Consider the following 20,061-nt stretch of genomic DNA (forward strand, 5'->3'; position numbering starts at 1 on the left):
ATAAAAACCCGCAACACTCTTACATTGTCCGTGTTCAGGGCTCTCTTGAAAACAAAACCCTACTCTGATTTCTGACAAAACAACCTCTCATAGTCAGGAGTGTGTTACAACTTCTCCAGCAACAAGGCAGGGTGAGAGGAAGAATGTGTCAGCAGTGACTCCACACATCCACCCATCTTTGCTTGTTGTGCCCACTGACTGCAAGCTGGACCATCACTTACTACATCACTACTACAGGACTTTGGCCTATCAGTACTTCCAACCACAGCACTGAGGGAATCCCCTTAGAATGCCTGTTTTCAAGAGGCTTCAATAACACATATTCCTCCTTTTTTAATGAGATTTTTAATGCCATGAGAAACAATGGAATTTATTTTACTGAAGTCTTTCCTCCTCAACTGCAAATAATACAAGTGCAAAAGCATCAGGAGGATGATACCACCCACGATGTGGGAAAAGTAGTGCCGATCTCTACACTTTCCTTGACTCTAACATAATGGATTTACCTTAATAACCTGGATAAATACCTGGGTAGATTTTCATAAACCATGGCCATTTTGCAATGACCTGCTTTTTGGCTATTTGTTTCCTTGTTCTTCAGGCAGCTTCATTTCTGTGTGTGCAATCACAGCACCCTCTACTGCCTCCCGCTGAATCTGCAAAAGGACCGCTAGTAATTGCGGTCTCTAAAAGCCACTTCTGGAGCGACTAGGCTTTCTCATTATCACGTGTAGTTTCATACACGAAACAACAACCCCACCATGAGAATGATAACCCCAGAAGGTATTTTAGTTCAGTCTATAGCGTAGAGCAGAGCCCATAAATGAATAGTATGAATTCCGCAGGGACTCAAGCACTTATCAGCCTGAGAGTAGTTTTTCCTTTTAATCTGTAAGGCATTATCTCCCACTTTTGTTAGGTCCGTGGAGGAAAAATAGATCTATTTTCCTAGTGATGAACACGAAAAGGCACTAAGTCACGGGCTGCTTCGGGGTGCTCCCGCACCGACTGTCACGGGCCTGACATAAAGCCCCCGTCACAGAATCCGCTCCTCACGAGCTTCGGGTGTCAGGGGTGTGAAGTGCTCTCCCGGCCCTGACGGGCGGAGCTTTCGCCTCTGCTGTTTTTGCACAGAACCAGGGCTCTGGCTCGTTTACTCTCAAATCCCGCCCTTCGCCACCAGCCGCGCTCAGCGGGGCCCCTTTGCACCAGTCCCGCCTCATTAGGGGCGACGGGCAGGTCCCAGGTGAAGCCTGCGAGCGACTCCCGGCGCCCAGGAACGAACACCGCGGCACGTGGGCCGGGGAAAGCGCTGTCCAAGCACCGGGAGCGGGCGGAGCCGCCGGAATCGCGCTCGGCCCGGCCCGGCAGGGGGCGGGGCTGCCTTGGGCCGTCGCGCCCCGAGCCGCTGACGTGGCGCTGCCCCCGCGCTGCGCGTGCGCACACGGTCCTTCCGGAGCGGAGCAGGATGGTGCTGCTGGAGAGCGAGCAGGTGCGGGGTGCGGCCCGCCGGGAAATGGGGGCGAGTCGTGTGTGCCGCCGCTGAGGGAGAGGGAGAGGGAGAGGGAGGAAACCACTGCGAGGGAGGGGAATGGGAGCGGATCGGGCGTCGCGGTCCGCAGGGACTCTCTCTCGGCGAGGCAGAAGCGTCGGGGCCGCGGGAGGTCCGGGCGGCTCAGAGTTCGTGTTCAGAGTCAGGAGCGCGGGTAGGGCCGGCCCCGGCTGGGACTTCGTGCCGTGGAGCTTCAGCGTGGGGAACGCCGAGAATCGGCCTTTCCTCGGTGCTGCCTCCCGCGGGTGGAGAGAGGCCGGGCCAGGCCGGCGCTGCGCGGGGAGAAGAGCTTGCTCGGAGCTCCTGTAGTGGCTCCCAGCCACGGGCGCGTCTCTTTTCTCTTGCAGTTCCTGACGGAGCTTACCAGGCTCTTCCAAAAGTGCAGGACTTCCGGGAGCGTTTTCATAACGCTGAAGAAATGTAAGTTTTGAGTCTGTTACTGGATTAAAGAGGTGTTCCTATAAATCTGACTGTTGTCACCAGGTATTTTAAGCGATACAGTTGTAATCCAGGGCATCTGAGGACAAGAGTGGTCATAGTGACAAACCTGACAGCTGGAGCACTGATGGTACCACTGTTATGTTAGTTCTACATCTGTTAGCTGTAGGACTAATAGTTAGTACTAGTACTGTTAGTACTAAGAACTTTTGAGTAAGACTGTATTTCAAACTGCAGGAAGTAGTGGAACTTTTTGTTTGTTAAACAGTAAGTGAAAATCGTTAGTTTCTGTAAAAGGAGAGTTCTGATGTTGTTTTTGTGTGTTCATGTTCCTCTGGTTCCTAGCTAGGTGGCACTACTGGAGAGGCCGTCTATCCAGGCAGCAGGGTGACCTGCATTTAAAGCATACCGCTGCTCGAGCGGGCGGGGCATACAGCACCTTTTGGGGTGGATTTACTTCCATCTTTTCTGGCAGATACAGTTTACAGAACAAGTCCTTCCGGGGTCCTAGAGTAAGTGCAGTTTGGCAGCAGTGCTAGTTCAGTTGGCCTGAAATTCCAGGGTTTTTTATGGATCTGTTCACGAGCAATTTTTAACATCTCACATCAGAAGGCACCTGTTGATTTTAATGAAATACTTCTTTTTCAATACAGATGATGGCCGAACAAAACCAGTTCCACGCAAAGGCCACGTAGAAACTTTTGAACCAGCAGACAATAAGTGTCTCCTAAGAGCAACTGATGGAAAGAAGAAAATTAGCACAGTGGTAAGTGACAGCTTTTAAGTGAGAAAGATTAGTGTCTCTGTTGTTTTTGATTAAATGCTCCATATTTTAAGTGAAACTTGAGAAAATGTTAACTGAAAGTTGAAAACCTGATGTGTGTGTACTTTGAACGGAGGATTGGGAAAGGCTTTAGCTGACTTTAGCTCTGCTCTGTGATATGACACAAGGAAAAAATGTTACTTTGAGAAATAGTTGAAAATCTGAACTGCAGCATTTTTATGGGTCCAGAAGTGAATCAAACCTTTCTTTGAATGCTTTTTCACATTATTCCCATTTGACAACATGTGACTTAAGGATTAATAGCCTGTAGAAGGTTTTGTTGATCAAGGAATGTTTTCAGTTTTCTAAGTCATTCAAGTCCCATGACAACAATACAGCACATTGACCACTGAATGTGATAAAAGTTGATCCAACTGCTGCTAAAAAGACCAGATGGTAATTGGTGGGTAAACATGTATTGGTGCTTGGTCTGTAATAGAAGCCAGTATTTTCGTGGTTAACCTCTAGTATTACTTTTGTAGGTGAGCTCAAAGGAGGTAAATAAATTCCAGATGGTAAGTTTTCTGTGCCTTTTATCTTCCTTTTCTGTAAATAGTACAAGTAGTCTGTTTGAAGTACTGGACAGTTCTGAACAGGTTGATTCCATGCTGAACTGCCACAGAAACTAACTTAGACTACCCCTTTATCTTAATCTGTTTTTAAAAAGTCCTTTTATCTAACCTTGTAAATTGGTTTACAAACAGTATTTTAATGGTGCAGAGTGTAAGAGCGTGCTTCTCTGGAAAAGGCAGATAATTGGCCATTAGTAATAGATAAAATGTTACCTCTTGCATATTGTCATTTAAGTATTTGGGGTTCTTTTATATGGTTCATAATTGTTCTTTCAGGCATATTCAAATTTGCTAAGAGCTAACATGGATGGCTTGAAGAAGAAAGACAAGAAAAGCAAGGCCAAGAAGAGTAAAGCAACACAGTGATGGGACAGTGTGCTGCCATCACTATAATAGACTTGACCCTTGCTCAAAGCAAAGTCCATTTCTTTTTGTTACCATTTGTCTTTGGCTTTCCTTCCAGCAGGATAGTGGGATGTGATCAGTACTTTTGTTTGAACTGGTAGCAGAGCTGCTGTCTTCAGGTTGTTATATGGCAGGAGTATGTACAGCATTATACTGAAATAGCTTTACACTCAGCTGATCTGTACTTACACTGCTACCATTTACTCTGCAGTGTAAAACCTGTCTGGGGGGTAGCACAGGGTGAAGACATATGTACCATACCAGAAACAAAACAGGACTGGAGCAGGAGCCTCAGTGACAGATGCCCAGTTTTATAGATAAGCCTCAGTAATTCGAGGGAAAGCAGGTGCCAACATATTATGAGGAACAGCTGCTTTCCTGTTTCTGTCTTAATCTGAGGGTCATGTCTATATGATGCAGTACAGATATCCCCAAGGCAGCGAGTTCCTGCAGAGCCCTCACTCCATGCTGATCCAGCTGTTCTGACCTGGGCTTGGGGTGGGGGGAGGGTAGGACTATGCGTCCTGTTCCCTTCAGACATGGCTTACAAATGCTCATGTCACCTAAACTTTTTTTTTTAAAATCATCCTTCTGTATAGTCAGGGATCTGAATTTTCCTTCCTCCATATGAGCAGATGTAAAAAGTAAATATGTAATTACTCCTATTAAACATAATGAGAAATGAATTGGGTGTAATGACTGATGTGACTTGTCGTGGTGAATTGCTAGGAATGGCACAGTTATCTGTGCCTTTAGGACTATGTACTGCTGCTTCTTTGGGCATTGCTGTTAGAACCTTCACAGTTCTGAGAAGTTTTTTGGTTTGTCTTGCAAGTTACCTCTACATGTTTTAACTTTGCCTTCTTTCTGCCCTTTCCGGTAGCAAAGAAAAGAAAATAGGTATTTATTAATGTAATGATGGCAAATTGGCAATCATTTGAGTTAGAGAAAGAAGTGTAAGTTATTTAAACAAAAGGTACCAAGTGAGGAGGGAGGGTAAATACTAGTATATTTCCAGAAATCCTTAACATTTCTGCATATTCATCCAGTGTTTTGATGTGAAATGGAATACAACGTTATGACTGCTGTAAATCATAGTTTCTCAGCTTCGTTCTTCCTGATGGGGTTGTGTTACAGTTTAGCTTTGAGAAGGTAATTATAATACTTCCATTATACTATAACTTCAGCTTCAAACTTAATCTGACAACTCAGGTAAAGAAAGTTAGTTCAAAACTTTGGTTATGCCTCAAGCACATGCAGGTTACTGTTTCTCTTGCAAGTCTTTGACTTAGGTCTGAAACAAGTGTTTTCTTCTATCAGGTCTTTATCTCACAGAAGCTGCTGCTTGATTTAAATTCAAAAGTACGGACAGGACAAGCACAGTCAGCCAGGCTTGTAACAACTCTGAGCCCGAAATCTACCATGTTTTATACATAAATTAAAACAGTAGGTTAAAATCCCAACCAAAAATGACACACAAAAGGCTTATAATAAGTGTTTCAGTAAGGCTCAGCAGTTTTTATTACATAAAACTCCTCAAAAATGTTTTAAACAATTTTGAAATGTAATTAATTATTTCATAATCCTAGAACTAACATTTCTTGTTGTGGCACTACTGTTGCATAAAAGGCATTCTGAAACCATTTAAAAAAAGTAGTTTTACACCTGTACAGCTGATTGTTGTAGCATAAGGGGCAAGAACTACATGGTAATACCTATCTGTGGCTATGGTCAGACTTGCTCCTTAGTTGCCTATAAAACAATTACTTCCACATTTTGAAAGCATTTGGTTTTGTATTTATCATGGTTTAGGAATGTCATTCTCTAGTGCTCCATTTGATTCCATGTGCCACTCACTACCCTCTCCTCCTGCCAGTGGCTGGAGAATTGGGACACACAGAAGGTAAAGAGCACAGGATGAGGTAAGAATTTACTGGAAACAGCAGTGAAATAAGAAAACACTAACAGCAACAATACCAGCGGCAGAGGGTACAGGAAAGGTGAACGAGTCCACTTGCTCCCTCTGCCATGCGTTGTCCACCTGGAAAGGACCTAGAAGCAATGGTGTGAGCTGATACAGATCAAGCTCTGGGTCCTGGCTGTGCTTCTTCCTAGCTACAGCAAATATTAACCCTGTCCCGGCCAGAATCAGGGCAATATTATACATGAAATGCAATTTGGACACATAAAAAGACACTAGTTGCCTCTCTTGCATTATTACAGCTTTTTGAAATGCCTCGACAAAACACTGTTGTCCATATGTAGAAGCATCCCATAACAGACACGTGAAATACTAAAACAAAACCTTGTATTCATCTCGGTAACTGTACAGAATAAGTGCAGGAACCCTAGAAAAGGAAGGAAAAAAGAATTTTTCAATTTTGAAACTGCAGATTTGAATGCTGCAATTCCTGTAACAAATTCTCACAATAAGATAGCAAAAAGATTTAGTAGAAGAATCAGTAAGTTTTGGTTTGTTTGGCTGTGACTGCAATTTTCCCCTCATCCTCTTTCCATTGATCTTGCATGTTCAGTTTTCACTTCAGTGATGTGAAGGCTGTTATGGCTAAGTAGTGCTCAGGCCCCAAATGGGATAGGAAGATAGTCAGGGACTGTATTACATTCATACCCAGCATTACATGGAATATTTGGGTTGTGTTGCTCACAGCCTTGCAGGCCCCATGAAGAACAAAAATGCTTCACTTGATACTGGTATCACATACTAAGCTACCTTAGTAAACAGCAAACCTGGAGCAATTTTATTGCATCTAAGAAAAAGGAACCAAAGTTTTAGTCTTACTTAAAGGTTAAGTAGTACCTTCAAGTAGAACTAAGGTTTAAGAAAATGAAATGAAACCCATAGTTAGGCATAAATACTCAAGTCTCAAGTGGACCAGTACATGTAATGTTTGACAGCTTGAGGTTTAAAACTGGACATACTGGATGTGTCCAGACTATCTGTATCAGCTGTGCCAGAATCGAGCAGGGACACTATGAGTTGAATATAAACATTTTTATGCTTATAAAACAGAAATGGGCTTTACTGTACATCCATTGTGATTGCATGAAACTGGGCACTCTCCCACCTGTCCCTGCCATCATAGTATTTCAGAGCAGGAGGAGTTAAAGGTGCTCAGGAGTTTTAAAAAGACAAGCTGAGTCCCTCTCATCAGAAAAGAGGGCTTTTATGTAGCAGTATACATATAGCAGTATACATGTATATTATACATACATGTATCTTTACATATATAGAAATTTATGTAGTATGTATAGCAGGATACTTGACTGCACATAGCTGTCTGCTATTGATTTTTATTAACACAGCAGCAAGTGAAGAGAAAAGTGGCAATGCAGTCTAGAGCTTCTTGAAAAGACTTTAAAAAATGAAGAGTTTACATGGCCAAGAATTTACATATTATCAGTAAGTGAGGGTTAGTGACCAGTCCTATAGTTCTGAAGGAACTGTATACATTTCCTGAATGTTTCTTTTTCCCTCAGAGAGAGGGGAAAGCACAAGACAAGTTAGGAACAGCTTATCTTCTAGTTTGAATTACAGAGGAAATTGAGGCAGTTGATGTACCCATAAGAGCTTAACAAATTTACCTCTTTTCCATTTTGAGACTGTAAATTTCATCACAAATTGCTTGTAAATATGAAGATCTCTGCTTGGGCCATCGTGACACCAGTTGTCTCACAGTAGCATCAAAAGCTTGTCTATCTCCGTCAAGCTAAGAAAAAAAATTTGACAAGGAACTATACTCAGTCTTATATTTTGTGAAGGAAATACTTCTCCCAGTAGGATGCAGCCTTCTGAATACTGTGTAATGTCAATGTTTTTTAATTAAACAGCTTTCAAACATTATGAACATCAACAACACGTGTAACTTGATTTATTAAGAAAAAGTGTTAATTTAGTGATCAGTTTCTTAACATGTTTCAGTGCTAAAAAGACATAAGCAAGTGTCAGCTTGGCAATGCTGTCATGTAATGGTGATCAGAAGTGAATGATGCAAGCTGATAATGTATATATGTATTTTTTTTTTTAAGTAAAGGGTAATAAACTACCACCATGATTTATACAGACTGGATGAAGTAAGTATTTTGAAAATGTTTTGAAATGTTTACTGGGCTTTGATTGCCACACAAGCACTGCTTCAGAACAGCAGACAAAAGGTATGAAGGCACTTCCAGTAGGATGCCATTCTTGGGTTTGGTTTTTTTAGGGGGTGGAGAGGTATCCATCTCTCTCTTAAGCTAGTGCTGTCACTGAAGAAGAAAGCTTTATATGTGATGTCATCTTTCATGCACCATTGACCAGTCCCCGAGTTGTTAAAGATGTCAATGTCATTCATCCCCTTTCTATCTTGGCTTCACTAAGGGATGTTTCAGCTACTGTACTTGAAACAATTGCCTCTGTATTTTGGGTTCTCCTTTATTAAGAGATTCAAGGAACATCTTTGTTGAAACTGTTATTAATGCTTATTGGTTTCTGAAAGAGATAAGTTAAGATTTAATTTTAGATAACTATTCTTCGGGAAAAAAAAAAACCTCAGACCTTTGGATTAGGACTTCTAACGTTGTCTTGTGTAACTTGGCATTTGACAAAAAAGTTTTTTCTCAGTCAAGCTCCCTGGGTGAAAAAATCCTTTAAAGTTTTAAACCTAATCCAAACTTGAAAGAGAAATTCCAGAATTTTACACTTCACTTCATTTGGAAAAGAATTTATCATCTATTGTGTTCAGTTAGAGTTCTAACAACACTACTTAATTGCTTACCTCTAATGATAAGAAGTGTATCACAGTTGCTTTTGGCAGATCAACCTGTAAAAATACCAAGAAATCAGTAATTAACAGTTTTCTGTTACCAGTTTGCCAACTAGAGATGAGCTGTACTGAAGGGAGTCAGACTTTTTGATTTCTAGAGAAGCACTCATGCTGCTAAAACTGGGAACTTAGTTTAAAATTATTAAAACATTTTTAACTATTCATGATCGATTCTATTATGGAAAGTTGCACACAGGTGCAGGCAAATAGGCAGTTTTGTTTCCTGAAAAGCATACACCATTTTAAAGTCCTTTATGACATGGTCAGTGAAGTCTAAAAGCTATATACAAACCAGAGCTATGTTGGGTTAAATGGAAGTGCAAATCTAGCAGGAACAAGTTACTACATCTACCACAGCAGTTGAAGATTAAGAGCTTACAGATAAATGCTTGTTAAATTTTATTCCATGCAACTGTCCTATACACACAATTTGAGATACTTTTCAGGTATCAGAGAAACAGACCAAGGGTGTTATTTAACCAGAAGTTTGATTAATTTGGGTATTGCTAAAGTGAATCAATTGGCAGTAGTTTGTTCCAGAGAGGAATGGCATCATCCATTGCAGTTAAGAATTTGGAATTAATTCAGGCTTCTGCTAAATACTTACTGCTAAAATCTCAACTTCACTTGTTTTCTGTTGTAGGCTAGAAATGAATGTCTGAAGTCTTGTTTGTATCTGGGAACAAAAGACAAGCAAAAGTAAAATACACATCTTGGGTAACGCAGGTTGGGAACACTGATTTCATACTGCATAGATGAAAATAAAAGAGGCTGCTTCTAACAAGATGTAGAACTACATCATATTTAAACAAACGTTTAATATAATTTTCAGTAAAAAATTCACAACAATCCTTGATGAGCAGGAGAGGAAGGAGACTGGGACTGAGACACTTTTGAAGCTGTGGTACACACTTGATAATACCAGTACGGTGCTAACGCAGACAGAACAATGTGGATGCTTGCATAACTAGTAGAAACTGCCCTCTTTCTGGGTATGTGAGAACCTGTGACTGGATGCAGTGAATCCCCTCCAGCTGAAGAAGGAGGATGGCTTTTCACAGCCAAGCCACAAGACTGGTCATGCCTTATAACCAGTGGTCCTGCAAAGGTAACACTTCACAAATGTAGTTGCGGCCTTGCATTATGTTGTCTTTCATACCTTGGAAAAGTTGCTTTTACATATTCAAAACCTGAAAACAGTAGGTTTGTTTAGCTCAGAGAGTAACATCCACTTCTTTATTTGGGTTCTGAGAACTATTAACTGGGGAGATGTTTTTGTTGCACATCCATGTTTGGACTGAAAAGGGGTAAGATTACAGCTCTGTTTTACCATGTACTCTAAATATCTTGAGGCTAATAATGCTAAACAAGAAAACTGATGTTTGTTTCTAGCACCAAATGTTTTCTACATTAGTGTCATATTTTAGGCAGGATTGTAGGGTTTTTTGTTATTGTTCTGGTTTGGGGGTTTTTGTGTGTTTTTTAAAATCCGCAATTTTTTCTTAGGCCTTTAGTTTGAGACAATAATGAAATAAAATACATAACGTATCTTTTACAAACATACTACAACTTTAAAGTATGATGAACTTGCACCTTTGTGCTGGTTTTGTCTGTGGTAGAGTTAGCTTTCTTCACAGTGGCTGGTATGGGGCTATGTTTTGGATTTTTGGCGAACACAGGATTGATAACATGTTTTTGTTACTGATGAGCAGTTAATCACTGATAAAGGTAAGGAAGCAATAGCTGGCACAAGACTTATTAGCCACAGATACAGGGATCAAACACTATTGTACTAAAGTCTAAAGAGTTTTCCAACATCCCCCACTGCTGCATAGATGACTTCTTAAAAAAAAAGTAACTTTTTTGATAACACACAGAGCCAAGACCTTCTCTGCTTTTCGTACAGCTACACTGGTGAGGAAGTTGGGGCTACATGAGAGGCTGGAAGGTGACACAGCCAGGGCAGGTGACCCCAGCTGACCAGAGGGACATTTCAGACTGTATGACATCATGTTCAGTATATAAAGCTGGGGGAAGAAGGAAGGATGGGAGACATTTGGAGTGATGGTGTTTGTCTTCCCATTCACCATTACAGATGATGAAGGGGCCCTGCTCTCCCGGAGATGCCTGAACACCTGCCTGCCCATGGGAAGCACTGAATTCATTCCTTATTTTGCTTTGCTGGTGTGCACAGCTTCTGCTTTCCCTATTAAACTGTCTTTGTCTCAATGTGGGGGTTTTCTGGCTTTTACCCTTCCAATTCTCTCCCTGGTCCCAGTAATGAGGGAGTGAACAAGCAGCTGTGTGGGGCTTGGCTGCTGGCTGGGGTTAAACCATGACAACCTTTAACACTTCAGCATTTAGGGAGGAAGAAAAAGCAAAGGGAAGTTACAGAACCACAGTTCCTAGAAAAGTAAGATTTCTAATACGTATGCACAATGATAGCTGAGCCACGATGTCACGGATAATTCTTAACATCCAAACTGTTAAAAAGCATGGTCTTTGCCTTCAACCATTTGTGTTATTGTTAGTCTATTTTATGAATAAAGAACAAACAATATGAATTTGTTTAAGTTAGGTGTTAATGGAAGTATGAATTGTAACATTCCTTAGCTTCTAAAGATAACCTCTGAATACTTATTTGATGTGTGTGTACCTGAATTTCTTGACGACGCCTGGCACTGGCAGATAATTTTTCAGGAGCTATAACACTAACATTAGGCACTGCAAGAGTTCCATGGGATTCAAACACACCTAAAATGCAAACACATTGTTTTAATTTATAGTATTTCTTTATACAGCAAGTATCAAAAAACAAAAAAATCACAAACATTAATATGCTAAAATCAGTGTTGTACAGGGATTAAAAAGCTGCTGCAAACCTCCAAAATCTGACAGGATAATGAGATGTGCACATTCTCAACCACTCTTATGACTTTGAAGGTTTGATTGTTAAAACTAAGAAATTCGGTATTTTATATCACTGTTCCCTGAAACTAAGAAAAGGTCCCAAATGATTTCCATAATTTTACAAAGGAATGTAGTACACCTAATATAGCAAAAAGAAAAGCCACTACAAGAACAAGGCAACTATTTAATGCTCAGTCCCATAGCAGAATCACTGACAAAATGAACAATAAACCCTAGCTTCCCCAAATAACAAGAATAAAAATTTGAAATAACTCATTTCGAAATACAAATTTCCACTTCTGGTAGTCACACACACACACAATCCCTCCCCCCCCCCCCCCGAAGTTAAACACAGCCTCTCTCCCTCCCTGTTATCAAATGTGTGCCTGTATGGAGTGTTTCTTAAAAAATCACCACCACCACACACTGTGTCAGTGCTCAATAAAACAAGTATCAAAAATGCCAAACATTAGCCACACAGTAAGCACTTAATATTATTCTTTATAAACAAACTTATCAGAATAAGGAATGCTAATCCATAGCTAGAAACGTAAAGACATTTTCATTTGGAAAAAATGTTATTTGTAGATTTTTTTGGGAAGTCAATGTAAGCAGGTCTCAATACTCTTAACAATTACAGATCAAGTTATTTTTCATCAAGATTACATTTAAATTTCTCCTCAGCTAGGAAAAACTTGTGAGTTTTGGATTTCCCACCCTCTTGAATTACTGCATCAATGAATGCTTGTATGGAGAATATTCTGTCCATTGGTCTGAGCACTTAGTTTGGAGAAAATTCAGTTTTAAATCGCTTGGAACAATATCTGAGATTGAGGGGCAGTGCCTCTAATCAGAGCTCTGCTATAAAACAATTTATTACTTTGCCTTTGGTAATATTTTCCTACTAAATAGTTTTTGAGCAGAAAGAGGAACAATTTGTGTGTTCTGTAACTAGATATTAAATACCTGAAATATTAGTAATTGATCCTTTTTGATTTGGTATTGAAAGGTTATCTGCGGTTTCTCTAAAAATAAACAAAGACAGTTAAGGAAACAGATTTACAATTGCAGAGAAATACTGTAATAAGACAGTAGTTTCAGATTATCATAGATACTTAAACTTAGTTCGAACAGATAAAGAAGTTTGCAGATACTCCCCAGCACACATTTATTATTCATTAATCAATTCTATTCAGGAATTGACAGGAAACCATGCAAAATTATATTTAAAAAAATCAGGTGTAGAAGCAATGCTCCCTATGGATACAAAAAATGTCCTATCATGCAAGAGTGGTTTATATCCTAATATAAAAATATATTGTGAGAGTATTCTCTCTGAATTATTAATTTAATCTGTTTCTCACAGGTGTCACAACACTAAAGTACAAAAGTAGTATTTATACTTAAGAGCACACACATTCAAAGAAGTCTTCAATAATTAGTTTGGATACCTTGACTTTCCATATTCAGGAATTCATTAAAAGAGAAATTTGCCAGCGCTATTATAGTCAGCTTTTGCATTCCTCTGTTTAGTGGTACCATGCAAGGGTTTTCCTGTTCTGTTTTCAGGATTTAGGAATCAGGTAAACTTTTTGAAAGAATGATTTTCTTTCACAGCTTCTAGTATATCTGTCACAAAGCATCTGAGGATCACATTAGTTGCAAAGTTAAATATTAAGACTGGCTGAGGCCAGAAAGAGGGACAACAGGAGGTGGGTAGCAAGAGACAGCAACTGCTTGTATAAACTACTGCTTGATTTCAGCATTTCCAAGCTTAATGATTTCCTTTATTGTTAAGCCTAGTCAGAAAAGCTGGATGGCAAATTTGTTAAGATTCTGAATTCTACTTTGTGTGACTAATGCATGTTTATTCCTGCTGCCAATGCACACATATATATGTACACATGTATCAATGTATCTAGATGCATGTACAATTATAAACTTACATGAGGCTATGTGTAAGTAACAGCTGTACTGCTTGAGCACACAGGCATGACTAGCCTCTCCTGCCATTTCTGTACTAACTTCCACTGCTGACAATATTTCAATGAAGACAGGGTGAATGGGTTTTCCAGTGTACCTCAAGTATTTGCCAGGTGTTACTTTCACTTGTGCCACCAGAGCATACAGAAGTGCAAGTTATACCTTCATTTTACCATACCAATACTGCCTCAGAATGAAAGGGATTTGCTAGTTTAATTCTCTCATTACGCAGTACACAAATGTAATGGACTTCTGCTCAGTGACAGGGACTTGCAGGCAGCCAGATAAACACTACTGCTGTTCTAGCAGCTTTGAGATAACTGTGTGGCCTTTTAACTTATGAAGCACTATGGATGTGTGAATGTAGCAGCAGCTAGGGAAATCAGTTGCTTTCTTAATCTCAATGCTATAACAAAGCCTTTCACTTTCTTTTCCTCTCAAAAGAAATTCAGCAATTTCCTTACCAAATTAAATTAAGGTCTAACTGAGCATGTGCAAACATGTATTCACTTCTGATTTTGACTATTCACATTATTGACACGTTATGCTACTTACCTGCTACATCTTTCGTCACCGATTTTAATTTTCAGTTTCTGGATCAGGTGATCTAGTAAGTCAGATTCTAAAACCCTTTTCTCCGTCTGCCTGTCTTTCTCAAAGGATTTCACCTATAATGTAGTTCAATGGTTCTTAAGATGGTTGATTCTTAAAATGGCATACAAATAAACTATCAAACTTAATCAAAACCAAGTTGTTTCACCTATTAAAGGTGAAAAAGTCAAAGTTAGGAAGCTATTATCATTACCAATGAATCACTGCCAGTTAAATCTTTGATTAGATTTTTTTTTTCAGCCAACTACTAATTTATTCTGCATTCCCAAAGCATAAACTAGCTTGGCTCCTGCATTTAATATGTGATAATTAAGTTCTAAACAGAATGGTTTATAATTTTAAATACCATATTAATATTTTTAATTAAGCAATTATATTAGAATAAGGCTTGCCTTTCAATTTGCAGGAGTTAACTCAAACATTGAAAACTTAGGAATCTGCACCATCTTTTATTGGCAAGAGGTTAATCAGTAACAACACCATTCACCTCATTAACATCTCCTTTCTTGGTTTTGCTTCAACAAAACCATATTTAAAAGAATATAATAGACTTGTGGAGGACTTTGAAATATCACATTCTCATAATAAAGATTTACTTATTCTTGCAATTACTGCTGTTACAGTAACAGAGTGAATAAGAAGTGAAAAATATTTTAAGTAAGGCACATTGGCTGTCCTTGCCCTGTGCTGTCAAATGGTTAGTATTTTTTTCAGGCAGAGAATGAATCTTCATTCAAAAAATAATGATCTTTTCTATAATGACCCAGAATATTTTAAAACTTTTAACTTCAAAAAGCCAAAGGTACCTGAACCACAGGCTGCAGAGGACAGAAGTACAGAGTACAGTCATGTTGTGACACAGTCCAGTCTTTGCATCCTAATCTGAGTTTGCAGAGGTGAAGAGTGTGGTTCTGACTGTCTGCTGGAACTACACAGATTTTTTTAGATTTACATTTTAGTTGTATTTATTTTGTAACATGAAAAGGTGCAAACTGCAAAGATTGCTAAGTCAACTAATTCATTTTGTAGATTTAAAGAAATCAAAGAAATCTTTTCCCATGTTAAACCATCGATGGCATCGATGTCAAACAATGTTTGCACTAGTTTTTGGACTTTCCTAGAGGGAAGGAGGTCTGTGAATAACAGTGTTATGCAGGTATAAAAAGTGTTTAAAATACTGAAATTCTTCAGAATAACATTTCTACGACTTAACAACCAAAACTCTATTTACCTCAACTCCACTTACATTTAATTTATATCGTATTAATAATAACCTTAAAAAAAAAAGTAGAACAACAGAGTACAAATCTGAAACACCTTAAAGCATCCTCTGGTCCCATGCTTACCTTCACATGACTTCCTTCCTTCTCTGACACCAGAGCCACATATGTAATCCCAGAGCATCTGCAGTATTCCTGCAGTTCTTCCTGGGACTAAAGCATGAACAAAAGAAGGGGAATGACACATTAATTTGACAGTTAAGTAATCAGAATCTCCTCTCTTTAATTAAAGTAACTTGATATGCAACAGTCACAGGGCTTCAGAGAAAAGCTTTATTTACAACTTGAAGAGATGGAACTTAATTATGCATATATTTATCCACCCAATGCTTGCTAAAACTAAAATCAAAGTCTACACTTTGATAAAGCCTAGGTCCTGCAGCCCAAGTTCCCACATAGAAGGGCTACCTATACCTAGAAGTGCAGAGTTTAAGTAACTGTAAAAATGTGCAATGTTACATTGGGCAAACAGCCACCACCTTGCTGCCTGCAGCATTCAGTCCTGCATGGCTGGAGGTCTGCCACAAAAGGGGATTCCAGCTGGCTTTCTCTAAAACCAAGGCTATGCTGACTTACTCAGCACTGGGTTGAAGGACAGCATTAGACAGAGGGAAGAACTACCCAAATCTTCATTCCTTATGAATCAAACAAACAAACAACTCCAAACCAAGAAACTCCAGCACAGGTGATCATAGGAAAACGATATCATCTGGGTTTTTTTCAGTCACAAGGGATTGAGACTATTGGAAATATTATGGCAAAAAAAATCACAAAAAAGTCAGATGATAAACTGGATGAATTCAAACTTCCTGCCCTGCAGCACATGACATGGAAGGGGCAACAGCAGAGTCTCGCTTGTTAGTCACAAACTGGGACACCTGAAGGTGAAGCAGACTCATAATCCTTAAGTATGTGCCACCACCTCCAAAAGGGACTCCAGTGGTGCCATGTAGCTCACTACGCTCCAGTGAAGTAGTGCTGGCTACAACTCTGTTTGGTTTCAGCTGGACATAAAACTCAGCTTGCCGCTCTCTCTTCCCCTCCTACTACACATCTCTGCAAGGACTACATGGGGACCCATCTAGTAGCTCAGTTTTCTAAAGTTTTCAGCTAAACTGTATTTGTAACAGTAGAATCATGTCAGTATTCCATCTGTACCTGAGTGCCTTTGGCCATCTGGCTATTTATAAGTTGATGGTACTGTTCTCTTCTTGATGTACTCCCTATTAAGTATTCAATTTATTAATAGGAGGGATCTTTCTTCACACAGGAAGAATGCTGCAAGGCCAGTGAGACTTTCTTGACATTATTGTATCTGAATAGCACACTACACACTCAGTATTATAAGTCTCCACCTCCATATTATAAGTCTCCACCTCCATAAAAACAGAAAAATACTCCCAGAAAGTACGTTTTCAGACTGCACTGATCTTGGAAAACAATAATAGAGTTAACACATAGAGATAAAAATTCTACCTGGGACCAGTCATACATTATTTCAGCTGGAATTCCTGCAGTCCAGAATTTCTGAACAATGTTGATAGCTCTACCCATTGACATCTGACCAACACTTACAACCAGCAGGTCACATGAGCTGACAGAAACCTGAAGGGAAAGTAAAATCAAGGAGACAGTGTTAGTCACAAGACCACTTTTCCGCCTTCATAAGGCAGTTAAAGTAACAAAGATGGACAAATATCCCAACATTTGTCAAAATGCATCAAGCTAAAAAACAAAGAAAGGGTTTGATCCATCTCTTTTGAGAGCTACAATCCACCTAAGTCTGTCTGAAAGCTCACTGAAGCACAATCTTTGAGGCAAAACACCTCTACAACCTCAGCTTGCCAAGTATCCCTGCCAACTCTGTTCTTTCCTTCCTACTCTTCTCTATAAGAATAAATTAACATTGCCAGGGAAAGATAATAAAATACACATTTCACAACCAACTGAAGATGTGTGACATTCTACAAAGTAGTCAATATTCTTAAAGTTTCTTTCCATCTCTATCTTCTGTATTTTGATAAAGGGAAAAGTAGTAGGGGAAAAATAACACTAAATACCTACAGCTGTACTCTTCCATCTGAAAGAATAAACAGGCTGAGAAAAACATCCCATTTAAATTGAAAATAAAATGGTGTAAACCTGAAGATCCTGTCTTCCCTTAATTCTCACTTAATAAATAGTTCTATGTAGAGAAACACAAAAGAAAAGAGGTATCTTGGTGTCTGCCTTCTGTTTCAGTATGTTATTATTTTGTAACACATCTGAACATCTTATTTTTTGTCCATCTCTAGCTACAGTTAGGTTATTGAACTGTCAGAAGTAAATAAATTTCCCACTTCCCAAAAAAGAGACTTACAGAATCCTCCACACTGGAAACAGCAGCAGTTATTTTATCTATAGCTATGCTGACTCCAACAGCTGAAGGAACTGGTCCTACTGTCTGTGGCCCTCTGAACTGTGGAATCTCAAAACAAGAAAAGGATTGAAGATCAGATAGTTATCTTGGCAAAATTTCATTTTTTTCCATGGGCTAAAAAAAATCCACATTTACCAGAAGAGATGAGCACATACCAGATGATCATATCTGCCTCCTGCAGCAAGAATTTCAGGCACAGTTCTTTGTCTTCTTTTGATGTATGCTATAAACTGAAAGATAATGCCATTGTGCTGCTGTATTTTGTAAACTAGTCCCAGATTTATAGAGATCTGTAAAATAAAAATGAATATGTGCACATACATAATTAATTTTCTGTTAGCAGCATGTAAAACACTGTTTTCACATAAAGTAGACATATGAAAACATTCCTTATCTCCAAAAATATAAAATACAGTGAAAAATAAGGAAATGGTGTTTTAATCTTACAGCATCCCATGAAACCTGTAGCACAAAACCCAAACAGGAAGCTTCAGAGAAGGTGGAGGCCTTTAGTAGTTATTAGATTTCTATATTTTGAAAATATTTACAAATATTTTGTTTGTAAAGCAAATAGTTTGTTTCAAAATTTATTAAAGCCCTTCTTTTATGCTCTAAGTAATGCCTTCAGTCTTTGTTGGAGAAAGAAAATACGTGTCATTAGACTGAAGTTAAGCCAGTGACTTCTGACTAGAAGAGGTTTTGCTTTTAAAATGCATCTTTAATTAAAAAAAATAAAGGAAAAAAATGAAGAAGCATCAATGCCAGTAGTATTATTTGTCATCAAAAGACACTTTCATGTGCTTTTTCTATTTTAAAATATCTTTATTTCCTACCATATTACAAGGCCCAGCAGCCCTGTCATTCCATTAATTCATTAGCACAGCATTTTACAAACCTGAAGTTTTATTCCCAGTTGCTTTAACAGACCAATGATTTCCTCTAAATCCTTCATGCCGTGCTTCAACAGCTGAGTGACACTTGGCTTTTGTTTTATCATTGTGTTTAGGAATGGAAATACATTACTTGCTTCTCCCTTCTGCTCAATGAATTTATAGAGTCTAGAAAGCTAAAACCAGAAAATTATAAGCCTACATAGCAACACAGACAACATTTACAATAGGTCCCATAAAAAAAAAGAAAAATATCTGATGTTATATTTGTGGGAGTAAGATATCTGCCTTTTTTCTTTGTTTGTCTAGCAGGCTGTTTTTACCTAGTGGAGTTGAGGAAAAGAATAGACAGACCTAAGTCTCAGACTATCCAGAAGTTAACTTCATCTCTGTGCACATTCAACATTTGCAGAGAAGTGTTTTTAAAGTTTCTCTCAGTTTTCTTTATTAAATATCTCTCTACAATATTCCATTTTACTATTAGTTTCCACAGCCTGCAAAACAGGTTTAAAGAACAAGCTGCAACACTGACTTCCAGAGAGAACAGAGAACCAAGTCAGACCACTTGCAAAGACATTGACCTATTTTGAACAGCACATGTAGCAGGTTATTTTTCTTATTCTGGTTGATTAAATTACAAATAAAATAAAATATTACTGACTTACGGCAAATTACAGGGAAATTAGCACTGAACTGAGATCACTTACACTAGCTGGTGTGAGAGAAAGATTACAGAACTTGGCTTCTACTTCTCTTTTAGTTAGCTTTTCAGTCTACAGAAAAACAGATTAAAACAGCATTCAGTTGTGTTTAATGCATTACTGTAATTATTCAAATTAATTTCACTTATATTCTGTGCTTATAAAGTAGAAAATATCTAACTGATATTAAAATACTCCTTAAATTTATTTTTTTAAAACTTTTTTATTGACTAGCCTGTCAGTTCTTGATTATACAGTTGAGTAATTCTCTCATAAATACACACTCAAGAATCATCTTAAACCATCCCAATCCAGAAGTAACAAAAACTTAGTTATCTACATTTACAGCCCAAAGATAGCCAGCCTTTCTAAGTATCAAGTGTATCCTCTTGGTTATGCTGGCAGTGGGCTGTTAGTAATTTTTAGAGAATCCCACAAAATAGAATACTCTACAGTGATGATTACAGAGGTTAGGTTAATAACTAATGCCTTACCACAGCATCATAGAGAATTACATAGACTTGATTGAGTTTGTCCTCTGGTATCCCACAGTGCAAAAGTATAGCTTTCAGTAAGGCAGTGTGGTTCAGATAAATACTGTAATTTCTTTCCTAGAAAAGCATAAATAAAAAAAAGGAAGAAAGAATGAAAAA

General features: G+C 38.7%; 2 protein-coding genes across 9 annotated transcripts in view; one reads left to right on the forward strand and one right to left on the reverse strand.

Annotated features, from left to right (window-relative positions):
- Window positions 1-1,459: 1,459 nt before the first annotated feature.
- SRP14 (signal recognition particle 14) lies at window positions 1,460-4,476 on the forward strand. Its single transcript, XM_062494145.1, has 5 exons — window positions 1,460-1,492; window positions 1,900-1,972; window positions 2,644-2,756; window positions 3,296-3,328; window positions 3,662-4,476. Exons 1-5 carry the CDS (start codon window positions 1,469-1,471, stop codon window positions 3,749-3,751), a joined length of 333 nt encoding a protein of 110 aa, XP_062350129.1. The 5' UTR covers window positions 1,460-1,468; the 3' UTR covers window positions 3,752-4,476.
- Window positions 4,477-5,283: 807 nt separating this feature from the next.
- Window positions 5,284-20,061, reverse strand: part of EIF2AK4 (eukaryotic translation initiation factor 2 alpha kinase 4) — a 37,978-nt gene continuing 23,200 nt past the window's right edge. For 2 of the 8 annotated variants that reach the window (XM_062494138.1, XM_062494144.1), the window contains 14 exons: window positions 19,903-20,019; window positions 19,415-19,480; window positions 18,713-18,883; window positions 17,973-18,107; window positions 17,758-17,865; window positions 16,875-17,003; window positions 15,465-15,551; window positions 14,062-14,174; window positions 12,490-12,548; window positions 11,270-11,367; window positions 9,218-9,289; window positions 8,566-8,619; window positions 7,394-7,518; window positions 5,284-6,138 (listed from right to left, as the gene is read on the reverse strand). In XM_062494138.1, the coding sequence (XP_062350122.1) occupies window positions 6,084-6,138; window positions 7,394-7,518; window positions 8,566-8,619; window positions 9,218-9,289; window positions 11,270-11,367; window positions 12,490-12,548; window positions 14,062-14,174; window positions 15,465-15,551; window positions 16,875-17,003; window positions 17,758-17,865; window positions 17,973-18,107; window positions 18,713-18,883; window positions 19,415-19,480; window positions 19,903-20,019 (1,389 nt within the window). In that variant the 3' untranslated portion in view covers window positions 5,284-6,083. Of the gene's footprint in view, window positions 6,139-7,393; window positions 7,519-8,565; window positions 8,620-9,217; window positions 9,290-11,264; window positions 11,368-12,489; window positions 12,549-14,061; window positions 14,175-14,922; window positions 15,047-15,464; window positions 15,552-16,874; window positions 17,004-17,757; window positions 17,866-17,972; window positions 18,108-18,712; window positions 18,884-19,414; window positions 19,481-19,902; window positions 20,020-20,061 lie in introns of those variants that run through there. The other 6 variants (XM_062494140.1, XM_062494141.1, XM_062494142.1 and 3 more) reach the window with 6 other exon arrangements.

The sequence above is a fragment of the Cinclus cinclus genome, chromosome 6, assembly GCF_963662255.1.
Source record: "Cinclus cinclus chromosome 6, bCinCin1.1, whole genome shotgun sequence".
Lineage (NCBI taxonomy): Eukaryota > Metazoa > Chordata > Aves > Passeriformes > Cinclidae > Cinclus > Cinclus cinclus.

Excerpts from the sequence above, each read along its gene's own strand:
- SRP14 (XM_062494145.1), top strand. The coding sequence starts at position 1,469 with ATGGTGCTGCTGGAGAGCGAGCAG. Across the intron at positions 1,493-1,899 it reads TGCTGCTGGAGAGCGAGCAG|TTCCTGACGGAGCTTACCAG; the intron begins GTGCGGGGTGCG and ends TTTCTCTTGCAG. Across the intron at positions 2,757-3,295 it reads AGAAGAAAATTAGCACAGTG|GTGAGCTCAAAGGAGGTAAA; the intron begins GTAAGTGACAGC and ends TTACTTTTGTAG.